Source organism: Myodes glareolus, chromosome 21 (assembly GCF_982192425.1).
Source record: "Myodes glareolus chromosome 21, mMyoGla1.1, whole genome shotgun sequence".
Classification (NCBI taxonomy): domain Eukaryota; kingdom Metazoa; phylum Chordata; class Mammalia; order Rodentia; family Cricetidae; genus Myodes; species Myodes glareolus.
In genome coordinates, this window is record NC_142046.1 from 18,574,109 (window position 1) to 18,594,087 (window position 19,979).

Below are 19,979 nucleotides of genomic sequence, written 5' to 3' on the forward strand. Positions count from 1 at the left end.
AGAATGGAGATGTATCCACCTCCCAGGGATGACCTGCTTTTTCACTATGCCACACAACCACTCACGTAGCCTATATCACAGCTGAATAAAGGAGAGGGACATGGTGCCACTTGATAAATCTACATAGAGTCCTGGTTTTTGTCACCACTTGGGCTGTGGGTGACTGGGCGGTCCCTTCCCTAATCTTGGGAGGCTCAGTGACTAACAAGGAGCATCCATACCTAGGTCTTTGTTGTGTATTATATATGTATGTATATGTGTGTATGTATTAATAAATATATACATTCATACACACACACACACACACACACACACACACACATATCCTATGGTCCTCAAAGAAGATGCAGAGAGAGAGAGAGAGAGAGAGAGAGAGAGAGAGAGAGAGCCAGCAGCCCAGAGAAACTGACTGGGTACCGAAACAAGAGCTTTTTGATTCAGAACCACTTTGCCCCTCACCACTGCCTGTGACTTCTCTCAGTGTCTCTGATCCTGTCACCCCAGGGTAATAGCCTGCCATTCATTGCCAGTCACTGGGTCCCCAAAACCAGGCAGAGTTTCCCAGAAGCTTTGATGGTGCCAAGGTCAGGGTACGTGGCCAGTCCAGAATCCCATCTAGCCAGAGCTCATCAGCAGGGTCCCCGGTGTGCAGCAGCCCGTGGAAACAAGGCTTCGGAAGGCAGTGTGAGAGAAGAGGCAGCAACAGAACCTCCAGCTCTACTACCCTCAAGCCCAGAAAAGTGGGAGAGGGGACCTAAACCCTGTCACCTTAGAGTGACGGTCAAATCTCCCTTCAAGCCCCAATCTCAGCCTCCCTCCGTCTGGATAGAGTTCATCTCGAGATTTTGAGTGGGTTTCCAGAAAACAAAACACAGTTGCTGGACTGGTTCCCATCTTCAGTCCTCATCCACCCCCGGAGGCTAACAGCTCTAACCCTAGCTATTTGCACAAGCCTTGGTGCACACCCAGGCACCCAAGAAATAACTTTAGTAACTGGAGAGATTCTCTAGTACTGGTATGGAAGGACCAGGGTCACCACTAACCCAGGAGGATGAGACTTCAGGCCCCTCCAGCCTAGCCCTGGCAGTCCAGGCATCCCCAGGCACTCCTCTTGGTGGATCTCCAGCCTCGCTCTCCAGGCAGGGGTCCCCAACCCTGATTCTATAGTCCTCCTCTATCGTAGCTGCCGTCTGTCTGTGATGATGTCTTACTGCATAGACCCACCGTGCTGGCGGCTCCAGCCTACTTCTAACTTTGATTCAGGGTCTCCCTGTCAGGGGAAGAACCCCAGGTTCCGCTATCAACTTCTCTTTGGTTGGGGTGAAGGCTGCCATTGAGGCTCCACATTCACCTGCGGGCAGAGCTCATCTTGTGCCTGATAGCCATGTTTCAATGACTGTCCAGGCATACCCCAAATCCTTAGGTTCTGTGCACTTGGCATGGCCTCCCCTTCTGAGTTCGCAGGAACTAACACTTGAGGGTCGTTGTGATTACTCCCTGACCTATGCATCAGGAGGCTGCAAGCAGTGTACCTTCAGCAAGTTTCCACTCATGGTCAGCATCAGGAGTTGAAGCTCTCATAGCTTCATGAATCTACCTTTCAGAAAGGCATGTTACCATCCAGGCCCACAATCTCATGTCAGATTCATAGGGTGGCTGAAAGTGTGGTTTTCTCGCACTCACCTCCAGGTCCCTGCACCTTCTGGCTAGACCCGCCTGTAATGACTCCTACTCCATCGGAGCTAAGATGGGGCAAGGAGAAGAGCCTCTTACCTTGCCTTGTGAGTCCTGTTCCCAGCCAAGGTGGGGAGGCTGGCGCTGGTGTTGGGGAATGGGGCCTCAGAGGAGGTGTTGTTAATCCTGTCACTGTTCAGCTCCAGGTAAGACCCATTGACCAAGTAGGTAGCAGGCCCCTCATTCTCCTCATAGTCCACATAGAAGCTCTCAGCTGGGGAGCTTCTGGGGGTGCCCTGGGCAAAGATGCTGTTGATGGTCTCATTGAGAGAGAACTCTTCGGAGTCAGAGCCTGTGCCCAGGAGCTGATCAGAGATGGTGTTGGCTGAGAGAAGCTCCTGAGAGGGGAAACGTGTGTCGACTTCCCGGCCATCCTTGTCCCCCGAGAGAGCCACCCCAGTGGCATTGCGGTCTGCAGAGAGATGAGTGTTTCAACATCCAGAGCTGCTACTGTGTTGGTCTTTGCTGCCCCTCCTCCGCCACATCCCTGTGTGTGGCAGGTGAGTTACATAATGAGGATGACTTCGTGGGGTGGGGAAAACAGGCACCCCCAGATTCTACTCCATCAGACACAGTGGGCCAACATCAAGTGATGGGAAACTCAATGGCCATGGCAGATAGTTGGGCAGTATTCCCCAGAGACTAGGCTCAGCTGGAAGCTCAACCTAAGATCTGATTCAGAAAGAGGATCTTTATAGGCTCATGAAATAAAATAACCTGAATGTAGGGTGAGCCCTCAATTTATGACTAGCACCTTCCTAAAGAGAGAGAACACAGACACATAAGCCTCAAGAAGTCCAGGCCAGGAGAGAGGCATACATGAGCCAACACACCCGGGGCCATGAGCAATATCTATTTCCTGGTGCCCAGTGCTACCCAAGTGAGCCATGGAGCGGCTGCCCTTGACCTCCAGTTCCACCGGGTGGAAGAGCTGACAGGTTACCTCCTCTCTAACGCCACTCTTCTTCTTCTGTAGCTATGGGGTCAACATTCTCAGAATCAGAGAGTGAAGGACCAAAATATTTTGAAAAGGGAATTGCATACTGGCTGGGTCTGGTGGTACACGCCTTTAATCCCAGCAATGAGGAGGCGGAGGCAGATGGATCTTGATGAATCTGAGACCAGCCTGGTCTACATAGCAAGTTCCATTGAGATCCTGTCTCAAGGAGGAGGAAAATGAGGTGGAAGAGCAGAAAAAAGAGGGGAGGAGGGGGGAGGAGGAGGAAGAAGAATTGCATTTATGTTAAAGTGATTTTGACGGTTAATATTGATGGTCAGCTTGACAGGATCTAGACACGCCCAGGAGACAGTCCTCTACACTTGTTTATGAAGAATTTTTTAGATTAGGCTGATTGAGCAAGGAAGACCCACCAAAACTGTGGGCAGCACGATCCCATGTAAAAGGAGATCATGAACACCAACTTCCACCTCTCTCTGCTTCCTAACTGCGGATGCAATGTGACCAGCTGCCTCGAGCTCCTGCCGCCATGATGTACGGTATCTCCTGGCATCGTGAGCCGAAAGAAAACCTTCCTTCCTGAAGCTGCTTTTCTCAGGTTACAGAAACAAGACAGGTAACTAATCCATTGATGCACAGGGCCTGTCACGTATCACCTTGCCACAACTTGGTGCCATCACTACCCCAGCACACACACTGCATCTAGGTCAGCTGTGATGATCACTGGTACATGGAGGATAGCTTGAGTTCTATGCAAACACACCATTGTGTACGGGGATTTGAGAAGCTGAGACTTTCGGTGTCCAAGAGGAATCTACAGTCAATCTGCAGGTCACGAGCTATGGCTGTATAGCTCCGACTTCACACTGTGCTTGCCCAGAGAGAATGCAAGCAACTGGCAATTCTCTCTAGCCTCTTCTGCAGACTTCAAAGGGGACCAACAGTCCTCACTTGAGGCCTCTGTGCCTGAGGAGCCCTGGCCTTTCCCATATCCACTATTCCTCCTTCTCACCTTGGAAGCCCTTACCCCTAGGAGGTCCCTCACAGACCCCACCGCTGGCTCGCTCGCACACCTCGTTGGTCTCCTGGCCTCCGCTTGGGCCCAGCTCCACTCCAGGGGCCGGAGGCTGAAACAGCTGGTTATTCAGGCCCAGCCTCTCCGAGGAAGCCGGGCGGTAGAGTGAGCCATTATGCTGCATGAAGCCCAGGAGCCTGGCGCTGTCCAGCTCCTGGCCTTCGGTGCTCTCGGTGCTCTCGGAGGCTGGCTCGGAGAAGCTATAATAGACAGGCTGCAGGTGGTGCATGTGTGGTGGCTGCAGCAACGTGTACTCGAAGGTGATCGAGGGGCTCTTGCCGTTCTGGTTCCACACCTGGGGAAGGAGAAGAAGTGAGACCTGGCTTCTTTCCTTGCCCCTACTTAGCACCAAAAACCTCCCGAGACAAAAAGTGACCCTGATTACAGCTGAGTCTTTCCCGGGAATCACACTTGATCCAAGAATACGGCATCATGCATTCGTCTTAGGGCAGCTGGGCCCCGAAACCATGAATGAGACACACCAAAGGGGGCAGAGGGGCAAGTCACCTTAGGGACAGGGAATAGGGGACACACTGCATGTCACTGCCATCTCGGGTCAGCAATCCTAATAGCACTGGTCTCACTGCATCTGCCCAGGATTCCTAGAGCAACTAATGAGGTCTAGAACCCAGACCATGCCTCCATTCGGGACAGCATTAATGGATCAGCGCAGTCGTGGAGTTCCCGGAGATAGTTAAGGCCTCTGTAGAGACCACAAACCAGTGTGACCTCTCCCCTAGACAGACTTCAAAGCCATCCTTCAGAGTCCTAAGATCCGGAGGCTGGATTTGGCAGTGGATTTGGTAGATCTGAAGAACTGTGTGCACAAAGACCCTGAAAGGGTGACAACGAACAGACCACAGAAAGCTAAGCAGTTAACAGGACACCGGGGCAAGAATGGCCACCATTGGGATGACATCTCAAGTGTGGTTGGGGACGGGGCAGGGACTATGGAAGGCACTCCATTGGAACAAGATGGCAAAGAGAACCCAGCATCGTTTCAAGCTAACCAGATGGCTGCAGTATGGTCAAGGAACACTGATGCCTAAAGCTTCAGGGAATAAAAGGTGGAAGAAGCAAAATCCGGGTCGGCGCTTCACCCTGCTGGGTCTGCGGCACCAGACAGAGTCAGGCTGGGTCAGTGGGACCCACCGCAAAGAGAGACCTGGGTCAAGATGCTTGGAAATGGTGAAATCTCAAATGTCCCGAATGGTCTGGGACTGGGAAGGGACTGTTCTTCCTCAGCAGCTAAAGCTGTCTTAGAAGAAACAACATGAAAAGCTTCCCTTCCTAACCTTGAACTTCCCCTGGGCCTTGCCTGGCCTCTCCTGAGTGCCAGGCCAAAGGCGCTGGTAAAGGCATATCCTCCATCCAGCAGGGAAGTCTTAGAGAATCAGCGGCTCCCCCTGGGCCTTCAGGACCACCGTAGGCCTTTGAAGAATGCTCTTCTACTCTGGAATAACATGCTGGCCTGCTAACAGGGAGGGTGGACTGAGCGAGGCCCACACAGTGCAGACGCAAGGGGAGCGATTCAAGAACAGACAATTCACATTCTGTTCCCTTGGGGGTGGCCAAGTGAGAGGGACAGTGTGGCACACTCTCACATGGCAGGGCTGGTGGCAAGAGGGGTGGACAAGTTCTGAACTCCCCAGCAGTTGTAGATATGAGCAGGCCATTAATTAATAAAGGTGAACAGCAAAAAAACAGCAACAGGGCCAGAGAAATGGCTCAGAGGTTAAGAGCACTGGCTGCTCTTCCAGAGGTTCTGAGTTCAATTCCCAGCAACCACAAAGTGGCTCACATGTATCCATAATAAGATCAGATGCCCTCTTCTGGAATACACGCATACATGCAGACAGAACACTGTATATGTGTGTGTGTGTGTATATATATATATATATATATATATATATATATATATATATATATATATATATATGTGTGTGTGTGTGTATGTATGTATGTATGTATATACATCCTAAAAAAAGAAAGCAGTAACAGAGGGGCTGGATAGATGGCTCAGTAGATAAGTGTACATTTTGTGCAAGCATAGGTACCTGAGTTTAAAATCCCAACACCCATGTAAGAGCTGGGCGCTTCTGTAACACCACCGTCAGAGAACAGCAATAGGCAGATTCCTGGAGCCTGCTAGCCAACCAGCCTAATGCAAGCAATGAAGTTCAGGGTCAGTGAGACAGCCTGTCTCAAGAGAATAAGGCTAATGAAGAAGGTTCCTGAAGTCTTCCTGTGACGTCCCAATGCATTCATGTCCCCCCTACATGCCCCACTCACAAGGCAGATTCAGTATCTCAGTGGCAGTCAGTAAGAGTGACAAGACACAGAGACATGGCTAACAAAAGACAAAATGCCACACCCACACTTTGGGGATGGACAAATGGGCCAAACAAGGTCCTTCTTGATCGACACAGGTCTAAGGAGAAGGAGGCAAAAGAAGCTGTCCAGGCAAGGTTATGCTCCTTGCCCCCATTTATTGAACTAGTTTTTAGACTCAGAATCCACTCTCCAAGGGAGGGACCCACAGTTCTCCCCTAAAAGGCCAATAGCTGTCTACTTACTCAATTCCAGAGAGAAGGCTAGACATTCTGGAACCAGGTCTAAGTTGTCATTGGTGACTGTGGACCCTAACCACCACTGACTGTCGTCCTCATTGCAAGCAATTGGGTATGTGATGACCAGAAGATGGCCCAGGTCTGGCTAGCAGCGTGTTCACTGGGTCCCTCATCCCCAAATGCATAAGTGATGATCACAGCCCTCTGCTGACATTGCTAAGCCGACACACCTGACATATCCAAGAGAGCAAATCTGTGATGCCATTGATTCCTGCCATGCATAAATGTCGGTGCCATGCATCATGACCTCAAGGACAAAGGAGTAGGAAACACAGCCCACATTCAGTCTCACAGCTCAGGTGGCCCTGATAGGACTGAAATGACGTCAGTGACCTGCCATCAGAGCGCAGCTGAATGCTGTAGGCTCAACCAAGCAGTGGATACTGAGGTTTTTGGCAGGCGTGTTGACTTTTCTAGAGAAAATTAACATGGCCTTGGGTTGAGCATATTTGGCCCCGATCTCCTTCTAGTCCGCCAAGAGCCGCTTCCATCTACCTGGGTAGATCATAGCTAACGCACACACTGTGATCCAGTCCCCGTGTAATTTGAAACAACAGGGCCATTCTACAAGACACCATGCCGGTACTGCAGTGACTTGCATCTCCTGATACCAGCTGTGGCAAAACACGAGCCACAAAGCAGGTCCCAACTCTGTCCTGCTTGCTGCTCAGGGTCCTGAGAATCCAGGGGAGAAAGGGGCCACAAGCAACGAAAACACTGTAGTACCATTGGAGGCAGGATGAACCTAAGGGACATAGAGAGCCAACTGGAACATGGGAAGTGGTTCCAGCCACCTGTCCTTAGCTTCCCTTGAGGTTCCCAATGACCACAGAATGGACTGGCACAGAACAGTGGTGCTGATTGGAGGAATGAATGAATGAGAGAGAAAGTAAACAAGTGAATGGATAGATGAATTAATGAATCTATGAGAAATGAAGTAAATGAACTAAAATCCGAGTGAACGAATGAATGAGAAAGTGACCAGTGAATAGATGAATGAACAAGCCCCGTACACACACCACCACCATCCCAGGCTGCAACAATACTGATATGCGCTCAGGGTCCTCAAGCCCCAACCTGTAGCTGGGTTCTAGGAAGTCAGTACCCACAACCCTTACTGTCCCTGAAGCCTGTGGCACACGCACCATAACATTCAGGCCCTGGTTGGTGGGTCCCTGTGCCACAATGTACTCAATGCCAGTCTCATAGACATCCATGGGCCGGCGGTATTTGACCACTGTACCAGCAATGTTGAAGTTCTTGGGGCTGTCCACCTTGTAGTTACCATTGAAGAAGTAGAAGCCAGCTTCGTCTGCAAGAGCTGGAAGAGAAAAAAAAAATCACTGAGTCACATGGGCTAGACAGGCTGAGCAGAAAGGAGAGAGACATAGGGAGGAGCCAGCATACAGGTTCCAAGAATGGTGGCCAGCCTTGCCTTCCCTCTCCAAAATGACCCAAAGACAGGAAATTCAATGTCACAGGGAATCAGACAGACACTCTGCCTGGGGCCAGCATGTGGCCCTGGCCAGTGAGGGCCTAAGAGACACAAACACACTTTCCTATCAGTCTAAAACAAACAACCACAGGCCAGTCTGGGTAGTTGGAAGAGCCAACAGGGAAGGCTGGCCCTGCCCTTCTGGCTGCCTCAGATGGGCCAAAGGGATTGCAAGGTAATGAGCTAGCGCCATAGCCAAGTGACCAGTCTGGACCAGGAGGGTCTGCAATTGTGAACAACAGGTACCAGCCAGATACTAGACTAGACAGCACAGCCTGACTGGGACCCTGATTGTGGGACCAACTCGAGTTCCCTCAGCTGAGGAAGGGTCTCAGTGCCTCATCCAGGGCCCACTGACTGTGTAGCCCGCCCTGGCTAGTGTGGAGTGTTATTCAGAAGTCTTTTCCTGGGACCACCCCAAGATGACCAGCCCAGCCCTTCTTATTAGAAACAATGGCATTCAGTCATCCGACTTCACTGTTACCCGATCAATCTGTCCACTCTGCTGGGTTTAACACCTACTGGGAACTCAATCAGGCAAGGGCAGAGCTGGACACATCTGTCACCACTTCCCTTGGGCAGATATGACTTGGTACTTTCAGGACCTGGCTGGAAGCCATTGAAGCCAGGTTCAGAAAGGAATATGTCCATGACACGCTGACAGCCTATCTCTCTATTGGCCGAGGCCAAACACCAACCTGGAAGCTAGCCTTTCCAGAAGCTATGGGGACTAAGCAAAGGTCCTCTGAGCCTCCAGAGCTGGAGAAGAAAGGGAGGAGGCAGCCTCAGCACTGGGGGACATTCTGTCTTCTAGAGGGTGTCCTTAAAGCCCGTTCCAGGAACTGGCCCGCCAGAGGAGCGAGTGCTGTTTCCAAAGGCCCTGATGCAATCCGAGCAGAGGAGCCGGGGCAATTAATTTATTATCAGGCAGACGCAACAAGCAGGACGTGTCTGAAAAATACCCTTCACGTAATAACGTCAGAACATAGCGTCAAGTCCAAGTCCGGCTGGGGCCTGGTTATCCCGGCTCAGCTTCCAGATCTGCGCCCAGGGTTCAGCTCAAGGCCCACATCCAAAACCTGTTTCCTGACAGCGAGGACCCTTCCTTCCTGTGGCTTTCCCAGCCCTTGGTATTTCCAGTGTCTGCCTCAAGAATGAGAGCCTTGCAGCCAGCTCAGAGAACACAGCGTCTCCCGGCCTCCCTGCAGCCCTAGTGAGCTAGCAGACAGCAGAGCCACCGGCCTGGCTGGAGGCCCGGCTCTCTGTGCTCAACCCACAGATGTCCCCAGCAGTGTAGGCCTGGGGCCAGCCATGTGCAAACTTGCTGCGGTTGGGCCTTCAAATGCTCTAGGAGCCTGACAGGGGGCAGGAGAGCCTGGTGCTGGGCTCAACCTGAGGAGCTTCAGAACACACCCTCTCTTTCTCTACACCCCTGGAGTAGAGAGCTCCGTCATGCTCAGCTCCCTGAGGTGTGGGATGGGAGGTCGGGTGGGTAATGGGACACAGTATCAAGACTGAATTTGTTTCTGAGAACTCCTCCTTAATTAGGCTGGGCCCCAGGTCTGTCTCATACAGGGCAGAGCTAAGGGCAGAATGGCTCGTAGGTACTGGTACCTGCCCAGTGCCCTAGGGGCTTCAGCCACTAGGTCATGCCAACACTCCAGCTTCACACAGTACCCACGCAAAGGCTGTCATCAAGATGGGGCCTCATCACTGGGCACTATTTCCGGGATGTCCAAAGTAGCCATTTCTACTCTAGAGTGCCACCTCCCACAGGAAACTGGGCACGGTCAGCATGGCATCTCAGATAGATCTGTGAGCAAATCCTTCCTCAGGAGCTCATGGCCTTGGACTGACCACCCACCCACCACTCAGCTCTGTGACTGACTTCTTGAATAAACCCTACCTCTGTCTCCCTGGATTCTATCTGGGCCAGGTTCCCTAGTGATGGGGAGCTCACCACCTGATGTCAAACCCTGTCTTTGGTTTAACACCTTTAAGGACAAGGACCTTGCACACACGGGGTGAAGGAAGCATCTCCCTCCCCAGCAATCGGCTGTATCTCTGGCTTCCGAAGCTGTGCTCTGCGCTTGACTTGTCTCACTCTCCAGATAGAGGTCAAAGTGCAGGTGCTGTTCTCCACCCATCCACGCACACACACACCCAGTTCCACCTACTTACCCAGCACATCTGCTGACTTCTTCCTCTCCACGATCTGGATGTCTCGGGCCCCCGCTGGGATATGGGTCACCAAAGAGTAACCTGGGGAATAGGAGCGCCTGTGAGCAAAGCCAGGGAAGGCAGGATGCTGCAGCAGGGAGCTGCCATTTGTCCCCTGCAAAGCCACTCCTGGGTGTCAATATCATCTTTGGGCTCTGGAGAGGTAAGGGGCACCCGCCTAGAGGCTGTCCCAGCCATAGGTATGCAATCTCACCTAGTCCTGCAGAACTGCTCATATTGTTCGGGCTGACCCTCTTCCATCAGGACCATCGGCCTGCCCCAGTCCCCCAACAAGGGATACAGTGGACTGCAGAGACTTTAAACACGCTGAAGTCCACAGACAAAGATCATGCCCTACTTTATCACCTGAGAGACCTTTGGCCGTCGTTTTCTCATCTAGTCCAGAGATACGGACCCCAGAACTATGTCGACACATGGTTATTGTCAACTTGCATCTTCTCAGAACATGTGTTGATGGCCAAGGCTTGATGCATCCACACAAAGAGGATGGGTACCAGCTCTTCAGATAGAAGCCGACCACCCTGCAAGAGCTACTGTCTACAGGCCTGGGCTGTAAGAGGTGCTGCCGGCCATTTCAGATCCCATCACCCAGGTCTTGGTATAGTGGGGAGACAGTCATAGACAATTCCAAGTACAACAGGGAGTAGAGACAGGGAGCAAAGAGCCAAGGCTGCTAGTGGAAAGGGTCCTGGCAGGAAGGAGTTAAAAAGAACAGAGCCATCTCCTGGGAGATGAGAGGGATCTCAGGAGATGGTTTCGTAGAGTTGGTGTCCTATCCTAAATTCACCATAGAAGGCGGCAGAGGCCACACTCAAGCCACTGAGGGCCAGATGTTCCTGCCTTGTCCCCACCCCTCCCCTATGGGGGTCCTTGAAGAACCCACCCTGAGACAATCTCACATGGGGCTCCTTGAGAAGCAATGGTGAGGGGTCTGGTTTGTAGCACTGAGCTATTTATGTGCTACACACTGCCCCGCTGTAGCTGATGGAGGGTGCATTGTTCACGTGGTGTCTCCAGGCAGAAAGCAGGAAAAAGGTTCATAATGGCATGGCCATAAGACAAAATACCGACTGAGGCTTAAGGACTGGGAAGGGGTCACTTTGCTGAGACAGGGTCTCTCTATGTGACTCTGACTGGCCTAGAATTTGCTGGGCAGAACAAGGCAGCCTCAAACTTGCAGTGACCTTCCTGCCTCTGCCTCCCAAGTGCTGGGATTACAGGCACACACCATCATCTGGCTTTAATTTTTGGCCAACAGGGACCCACAACAGGCAACGCACCAACAGCCCCATAGGGTGCCGGCAAACTGAATGCGCGGATGAGCCAAGTGTATGGGGCGAGCCCCACAGCACCCAAGGGAGAGCTCCCACCCCTGACCACAACCAGCCTCAGAATAAAGGGATGGGAGTCTAAGGGAGCTGCTGGGTGAAGACCAGGGCCCTCCTAATGAACTCCCTATCAGCCCACGGCCTCCCACCTGGCTTTAATTTTTAAATTAGCAAGTGGTTCACAAGACTCCTGAGCGGTTAGCACTTGACTGCCGTGAGCTTCAGGACATGGCCTGGCCTTGAACATGGTTAGAGAGCACAGATCTTTCAGGGCAGACATGTGGTTCTGTAGCTAGGACCCAAGGCCCAGCTGCCCAGGTTGAGACCCAGGGCCTTCGACTCATGTCACCTTAGCCCGTTGCTTTCTCTGCAGCTTTGGGCACCAGTAGCAGCAGCTGCCTTATAGCGATGTCCCCAGAAGTGGATGAGTTAATGCTGGCCAGACCTGGCTCTGTGCCTAGTTGGGAAACACTCAGCAGCGTAAGAGGGATCTTTCTCACTTCAGCCTCAGCCTCCCCAGAAGCAGCATCACCCAGAGCACAGGCCCTGACTGGTGAGCCTTGCTATTATAGCACGTGGCATCTGACATGAGCTGAGTGCTCTAAAGGAGAGGCACTACCTGACCTCTGACCTCTGACCCCTGACTCCGTCTCTGCCTTGAGTCCAGCAGAAAATTGTGCAGCAGGCGTGTGGAAAGAAGGGAGGGACAAAGGAACAGCCCAGCTTTGCCACACCCCACCTTTCGTAGGCCTCCAAAGAAAGAGCATCTGCCCACCACACTAGGGAGACACTTGGCATGCAGATTCAACCCCGTACACACAAGCAGCTTCTGTGCCCACCTCTCCTTTGTCAGTTTCCTCCCTATGCCCTATACTGGCGCTTCATTCTTGGTGGCCTCCTGCAGGGACTCTTGGAGCCCACACTGATTCTGTGATGACCTCTCACGTGGGGGCAAGCAAGACTTCTTGGCTTCATGGGCCCTCTGGGGGTCTCAGTAGGACTCCCTTGCCTCCCTGGGAGAACTTGAGCCTTCAGTTCCCACACTGAGCCTCAGTTTCCCCATCTGCTAAGTGGATTTCAAGTTACCCTCCCTTCCTCTATAATAACTTAGTTTGACTCCACACACAGTTCTTGGGTCACAGAAATGCATTCTGTTGAGCACTGGCTATCACAAGTGATACAGGAAGGTCTGTCTCATGCGTGGATCCCAAACATAAGGGTCAGATCAGAGCCAGGTGCAAACACAAGGTCATTAAACACAACACTAGAGAGAGGAATCTCAGTCTGAACCCAGAATCCACCACGTCCAAAGTCAAGTCTCACACACTCCAAGACTTGTGCCTCAGTTTCCCCATTCAGTCCTCCCTGAAGACTGCCTCAAAGGTCTCAGATGATCCCATGCTAAGTGTCCACTGGTGTGCCGGTGATGTAAAGGGCCCCTTTTTATGGCCAGCAGGAAGGAGCCTTACACCTCGGCCTGGGCCTGGGCCGAGAAGGAGAGGACCCATGAAAGGACACCTACCTAGCAGGTGGAATGCAGGCCTACGCCCACCCAGGCTGCCACACCCTCTCTTACCAAGATGATTGTTGCCCTTCCGGTAGTTGCCCGTCACGTGGGTGCAGCTGCTCCCGTCCCCCTGGCAGACACCGCACTTGTCCAGCGTGTGGGTGGAGAAGAGCACTCCGTCACAGCCAATGGGCTGCAAGAAGCAAGGGGAGAGGCCGCTGGGGCGCTGGGACTGGCACAGGGGCGCCTCTGCCTCTGACAGGCAAGGTGGCCAGCACAGTGAGAACGGCTATACTTTTGGTACAATGTTTAACAACCTCACATTTTCCAGACACGCAAACCCCTCTCAGGTCGGTGAGCTTGCAGGAAGTGCCGTCGCGGGCGGGCACCATGAGCTGCCGCTGGCCGTCCACAGTGGTACAGTGCAGATCACATGGCTTACTGGAGATGTGGACATAGTCATCTGGGGGGATGAGGTAGAGAGTCTCAGGAGAGAGGGTGCTGGATCCGCCCCCTCCTACTAATATAGCATCTTTTCATTACACAGATGGGGCAGCTGAGGTTTGAAAAGGAAGGACCTGACAAAGTGCTGGTAGCAGAAATGACGTGAGCCCAGTCCAAGTGCTGAGTTCCTAATTCTGCCTCCTCGTGAGCAGGCGCCACACCTGAGACCCACAAAAGGGCTTCCTGTGGCAGAGGAGCTGGACACCTCAGTGTTTCCACAGGGTGGGGGAAGAACAGCTCATTTGCACTGTGCCTAAACAATTAGTTTCCTCTCCCATGGGGAGAGAGAGGGAGAAAGGTGGGCGCGGAACAACACGCAAGCCCCCAGTCCCATGAGACCTCGGCCAGTCCTCATTTGGGGTTGTCTGGGATGGTTCCTGTCTAACCCCTGGGGACAGTGGGAGAGTCCTGACCTCTGAGGGCAGCCCTGCCGGAAACTCAGCGCTATAGTCTGTCACCGGAGATGTCACAGGTCACGGGGGAGGGGAGGGGACAGATCTCCAGGCCCTCTTCTAGAGAAGCATAGATGACCACCACAGTCTTCAACAAGACCTGGCTCTAAGCCTTAGTTTCCCCACTTGCCCACCCGTAGAGCTTATTCCTGAAGCTCGGGTACCCGGGTAGAGAGGTTTCCATTGGTATGCCCGGCCGTCATACACACGGGAGTTGAAGGAGACACACTGCTCTTCGCGGAAGCTCCTCCCATCCGGTGGACACTCCTGAAAGAAGAAGGCGCACAGGCTCCAGGAGGAGCTGAGCAGGAAGTGGCTACAGATGACCCTTGGGGGAGGGCTCAGTCCATTTTGCCCCCTGCTCCCGGTCTCACTCCCCCTTACCTCCAACTACTCAGAAGGGGCAGTGATTACTCTTTCAGTACCACCGGGTACCAGCCTTCCTAATATTCTAGTTATCCCCTGACCTTGGAATAGATGGGACACTGGTGGCTCTCCCCACACTATCTTCTGGCATGTGTACATCTCCACACGTGTGCACACCTGGGCGCAACGTGCCTATAACTAATCCAGTGTACTTGGTGGCTACACACAGGGACTGGATCAGCAGGAAAGGACTCTCTAAGAAGGACCTTGGGCATACAGGGGGCAGTTGCTGATGCTGGAGCTGGACTCCAAACTAGGTTAGTGTCTGTCTCCTTCAGAAGCTCATGAATGACCTGACTCCATGATCCTGACTCCATGACTAGCCATAGCCACTAGATTCCCTTCAGTTCTCACACTCCACATGTGCACACAGCTGGGCAAGCAAGTAAGACAGGCAGACCTGGCACCTCTACCGCCATGCCCTGGTGGCTCTTAGATAGGCAGCCAAGTTTCAGACTGAGTTTGGTCCCATAGAGGGTACTCCTCAGAACCCCGGGCATGGAATCAATGCCTCCTCCCAAGCCTCGGCCATCTTGGCTTCAAGCCAAGGCTAATAAAACAGTGCCTGCGGGCACACCTAAGAGCTGGGGCAAGAGGCCTGGGATGGCTCCCAGCAAGACTGCTTCATAGGTGGGAAGAAGGGGTAACTATTGTGGCTTCCTGGTGTGCAAAAGTTCAAGGCATATTGGGACTGTGGTGGAAGACCCCAACTTCTGAAACTGTACTTAGATTTCCAGGAATAGGTGGGAGTTCAAGCCATCCTACCACTCCCAACGTGAAGGAGACAAAGCATGCAGCATCTGATGCATGATGGACCCGGTGTGAGCCTGGGCATCAGCCAGCCTATGATGGACTCTCCCTGAAAGGGTAGTGGCAGCAGAAGAATGTCTAGGCGGCAAGACCAAGACCGAAGTGTTTCAGGCATCTGGTCTCACCTGTACTCTGCAGAGCTGGTACCGTTTGGATGTGCCCACACAGGTCCTGTTCCCTGCTCCTGGAACAGACTTCCTCCTGGTGGGAAAATGCGGTACCAAGCCAGGATTGGAGTGGTAGCTATGGGTCCTGACAGCTGTTCTGCCATCTACGAGCTTCCAGTAGCTTCCCAGACTCCTAGGATGGCATCTGATTCCCCTCTGTATTCCCAGTATCCCCAGTATCAGCCACAGAGTTATACTATAACAACCTTGTTTGCTGAAGCCCGTACTAACATGCAAACACATGTGATGTCATGTGTGTCCAGAAACATGAGCTTGCTTCATGCTCTCCACATGATGCCATGGATGAGGAAACCGATGCGCAGAGATTAAGTGCTCTGTCCAAAGTCACACAGCTTAGAAGTAGCAGAGGCAAGACTCAAACCCAGGACCCTCTGAGAGCAAAGGTTCTTAAAACCTTGCCTGTGCTCTTCCCTGCTTCTATAGCTCATGCTTCAGAAGACAGGGGAGTCTCACTCCTCAGTGGTAGGGCTCTAAAAAACCAGAACTTCCTTTCTGACCCTCCCTCTCTGGCACCCCAGAACATTGTTGCTAAGGATCTCTTTGTAGCTCCATGCCCCATGAAGGCCAACGGGAAGAGGAGCCTGTATATACCAAATGCGAGCCCAGGAGAAAGGTCACCAGCTCATGGATCAGGCTGCCCCTGCTCACCCACCCTTGGGGCTTTCGACAAACGCACCTCTGTTGCAGACAGTGGCGCTCCTGGGATGTCACCCCGCCTCCACAGCTTCGGGAGCATGCTGTCCACTTGGTCCATTCCCCCCACCAGTAGGCAGTAGCATCGGCGCCACCCTCCAGGCTGTTGGATGTGGGGCTGTTGTCCTGGGTGAAAAGCCCCCCAACAGTGAGCAGAAGGTTCAACCACAACACAGGAGAACCTATACCCCAAACCCCACAAGGCATTGCTGGCAGCTGAAGGGAGCAGATGACGCATCCTCCTGAGGGGTTGCTGGCTGGGTCTCTCAGAAACCTGAGTTCAAGTTTCACAGATGACCAGGAGAGAACCCCACTGGAGACTACCTGTGGGCTGAACCTGGAGCATATCTGAACCTACCTTGCTTTCTTCCTCATAGGCCACACTACACCTGCAGGCTCCCCTCACATATACCTCCCATCCATGTGTTTTACTCTAGGCCCTTGATGGAAGGAGAGACACCAAACACACCTCACATTCTGGCTAGCTTGGCCAGGGGCTCCAGGATGGCCAAAGTCCCTGCTCGAGGGCAGGTCTTACGGGCCCTCTGTACAAGTTTCTGGAGCCTAAGGGAACACCAAGACCCCTGGGCATGTGCCCACCCTTACTGCACAATTCCCCAAAGTCAGACCACTTGAGAGGGAGCTCAACACTGACCGAGAAGCTGGTGGAGGGTGGGCACTGAACAATGCTACTCACCGATGCCTCAGTAGATGCCGTACCCCCAGCAACAACTGCCATGGCCAGCAAAGACCAAGCCCAGTGTAAATGTTGCCATCTGCCATCCATCCTACGAAGCAAGACCACCGTCACTATCAGGTGAGGCCCTGCTTTGGGAATAGACTCTCAGGGTTCTCCCAGTGCCCCATGTGGTAAGGTTATCTGGGATCCTGTGGTAGCGGCTGCCATCTGAGAGAGACTGAGCCATCCATCTGGGCTCAGCAAGCAGCTTGGTAAGTGATTACAGATGTCTGCCCGGCTTAGGCACAAAGGGATGATAGGAGTGCCAAGTCTGAGACACCCTTCATCTGAGGTCTTCTGCCAAGCTTTGCCCCTGGAGAATGGTTGTGAAGAACAGAGACAGCCAAGGAGTTTGGAGGCCCAGCCTGGTAGAGAGCGGTCATTATGAAGACAGATAGGAACTGGGCTCAGTCCATTGCCTTGTCCAGCGCATCTTGGGAGTTTTACCTGCTTAACGTGCAGGCCACGTAAGAGAATGATCACCCCATAAAGTTCGTGAGCTGTAGAAGGGGTGTCCTCCCTTTCCTCCCTGCCTTTACTTGTCCCCTGCCCCATGATCCTCAGGAAATGGCAGCCTTCCCTTGTCAGAGGAACATCCTCATAGCCGGGTATTCAGTATTCTGGTCCTCGGGTGGGGCACAATCGAAGAATCTGGGCCCTTCTCTCTAGAGAGAACATGGAAGTGGGGGAGGTGCAGGAGGCACAGCTTGTGCCTGTGTATGTAACCGGCCCAGGACCCCTGTTCTGACTCCTTCCCAGCAGGCTAACACCTGAAACCCCAACACCCACCTTCATTTGAAGGTGAATCAAATGAAGGAGAGCGTTCAGCCCTGATACCCCAACTCTCAAAACTGCTCCCCTGAGCCTCAGCATAAACCTTGTCTCTGCAGGGGAGCTAATGCCGTCTATCTAGAGTTTGTCTCAGGTGGGTGTCAGCCGCCAGTGAGTTAGACAATGGATTTCAGAAAACAGTAAGTCTAGAGAGAAAAGTCAGCATGCCCAAAGCCACACAGTCGGGCAGCCTACTGTCCCCATACCCCACAGCAAACTTAGGGGCCCAGCCCAGCGCCCACTAATTCCAGGCAAGAAAGTCTGGAGATTGTCTGCACTCTTGAAACACTGACACCAACTGTTCTCTCTCTCTTTCTCTCTCTCTCTCTCTCTCTCTCTCTCTCTCTCTCTCTCTCTCTCTGTCTCTCTCCCTCCCTCCCTCCCTTCCTTCTTTTCTCTCTCCCTCCTTCCTCTCTCTCCATTCCTTCCTCCCCAAGCACCTGCAGGTGTGTGGGAGCTAAGCCAGCAACACCCTTACACCCAGACTGCACCCAGACAGACCATGCATGCAATGATACTGTGGATCCTGAAATGGGGAGCTTCATCCTTGAGACCCCTCCATCCCACCAGCTGCCCACCACCTCCCCTACCCCATCTGTCTGCTCTTCCCCTGCAGGTCTCCATCTGCATCCCCATTTTCACTCCGACACCGAACCCCCATCCCACATAGTCCCATTGACCTCCCTGGTTCCCCAGTCCCTGCCGCCCGCCGAAGACAGGTGCCCAGTCAGTCTCACACTTGGTTTTCATTAAGACTCCCAGACACTGCTGGATTCCAGCCAAGTCCAGCTCAAACAGGATCCATCTCTCCCTAGGGTCCAAAACCTTCACTAGGCCCACAGCAGGGGTTTGCAGCACAGACAGCAATTGCTAGCACCAAGGCTGTAGCCTCAGGGCCACCCTGCCACTGTGTGGGGCAGCTCGCTCCCCCTTCCTCTGTAGATAAAGACCCTCCCCAGGGGCTGGGATATCCCCCAGCCCCATTCTGAACAGCTGTCTGGCCTGGGCTGGGCTGCATCTCACACCTCCCAGAGACCACAGTATGAGCTGGGACAAGTATGTGGCGTCCTACCTCACCCAGGGTCAGCAGGTTGTCCTCCCAGAGAAAGGGGTGAGAGCTAGCTGCCAGGTGCACCGTGCAGGAAGATGAGGGCAGAGATGTGCGGGCTCTGGCTGTCTCTTGTCCTGCTTCCCCAGCTGCCTCCCTCTCCCACTTCAAAGAGCATTCAAGGGAGGGGGTTCCCAGGAGGGGCGCTCAGCCCAGTGGCTGCTCTGTGGCCGCAGCTGCCTTTATAGCTGTCAGGCAGACGGGGAGGAACTCACACTTCCCACCGCTGCTCCCCCGCCCAGCCTGCTGGCGGCTGGCCGGGCGCACACTTTAACCCGCTCTGCGCCTCTGGAGCATGGCCAGGCTGTCCAGCTGCCTGCTGGCTGCTGCCGCCACAGTCCAGAAGCAGTGAGTGAGCCTGGGACTGGCTTGCCTGGGTCCAGAGTGACTGACCCTAATGGAGCAACTAGCCGGAGGTCACATGGAAGGAGGTTGACAAAGGTGGAGGAGAACCCCTTGCCCCACCCATCTAACTTCAGCTTCCATAGGAGCCTGGGAACCATGGGCTGTCCAGGCTGCCAACTCCCGTTCACAGGGAGACACTGAGGTCTGGAGGTTGTGTGCGTCCAGGTCGCCATCTATCCTTGGAAAACAGACTTGAGGAACTGAGGGGCATTCAGAGATCAACCAACCAATGACTCCAGGGAGAAGAAGTGGCTACAGCCTGCTGACCAGATGCCTAGGAGGATCAGGTTGAGGGTAGGCATTGGGTATTCGGCAGATGTTTGGCATCAGTTTGGCTGGACCCCCACACCAGCTGGGCAGCTAGTGGCAAACAAGCTGGACTCTAGGGTTCTGGTCCTGCTGAGCTGGAGCTGAAGGGCGCCCAACTTCAGTCCTACCTATGAATTCTAGCAGACTTTGAGATGTCTGCTCTGATGTGTCTGGGTCTCCGGAGCACCCCATCCTAGAAAAAAAGGCCCCTTCAGAGGGCAAGTGATACTAAAGCATCCCATAAGATGGCTGAGCCATTTCATCCATGCCCCTGCCTCCACAATGTAGGGACTGGAAGTCCTCTTCTTCCCTCTCTTCCTCCTTCCTCCCTCCTTCTGTGCTGGATGGTGAGCTTCTTCAGCTAACTCCTTAGGCTGCTCAGCATTGTACCCTGGGGAAGTACTGTCTGAACACCAGATAAGAGTCCAGAAACAAAGCAACCAGCAGTAACAATAAACACTCAGCCTTGTAAGGGGTTGCATTGGGGAACAAGCATCTTCATTATCTGTACTTTACGGCTGAGACACTGAGGCTGGGAAATGGAGT

General features: G+C 53.2%; 1 protein-coding gene across 3 annotated transcripts in view; it reads right to left on the reverse strand.

The window, feature by feature from the left end:
- The window catches only part of Adamtsl2 (ADAMTS like 2), a 32,587-nt gene extending 13,687 nt beyond the window's left edge, over positions 1-18,900 (reverse strand). Inside the window, exons 1-11 of one of the 3 annotated variants that reach the window (XM_048431832.3) lie at positions 18,689-18,900; positions 16,739-16,829; positions 16,025-16,167; positions 15,286-15,361; positions 14,059-14,191; positions 13,286-13,431; positions 13,038-13,161; positions 10,074-10,154; positions 7,543-7,718; positions 3,720-4,062; positions 1,774-2,146 (exon numbers count right to left, since the gene is read on the reverse strand). In XM_048431832.3, the coding sequence (XP_048287789.3) occupies positions 1,774-2,146; positions 3,720-4,062; positions 7,543-7,718; positions 10,074-10,154; positions 13,038-13,161; positions 13,286-13,431; positions 14,059-14,191; positions 15,286-15,361; positions 16,025-16,167; positions 16,739-16,828 (1,685 nt within the window). In that variant the 5' untranslated portion in view covers position 16,829; positions 18,689-18,900. Of the gene's footprint in view, positions 1-1,773; positions 2,147-3,719; positions 4,063-7,542; positions 7,719-10,073; positions 10,155-13,037; positions 13,162-13,285; positions 13,432-14,058; positions 14,192-15,285; positions 15,362-16,024; positions 16,168-16,738; positions 16,830-18,683 lie in introns of all 3 variants that reach the window. The other 2 variants (XM_048431831.3, XM_048431833.3) reach the window with 2 other exon arrangements.
- Between the last annotated feature and the right edge of the window lie 1,079 nt (positions 18,901-19,979).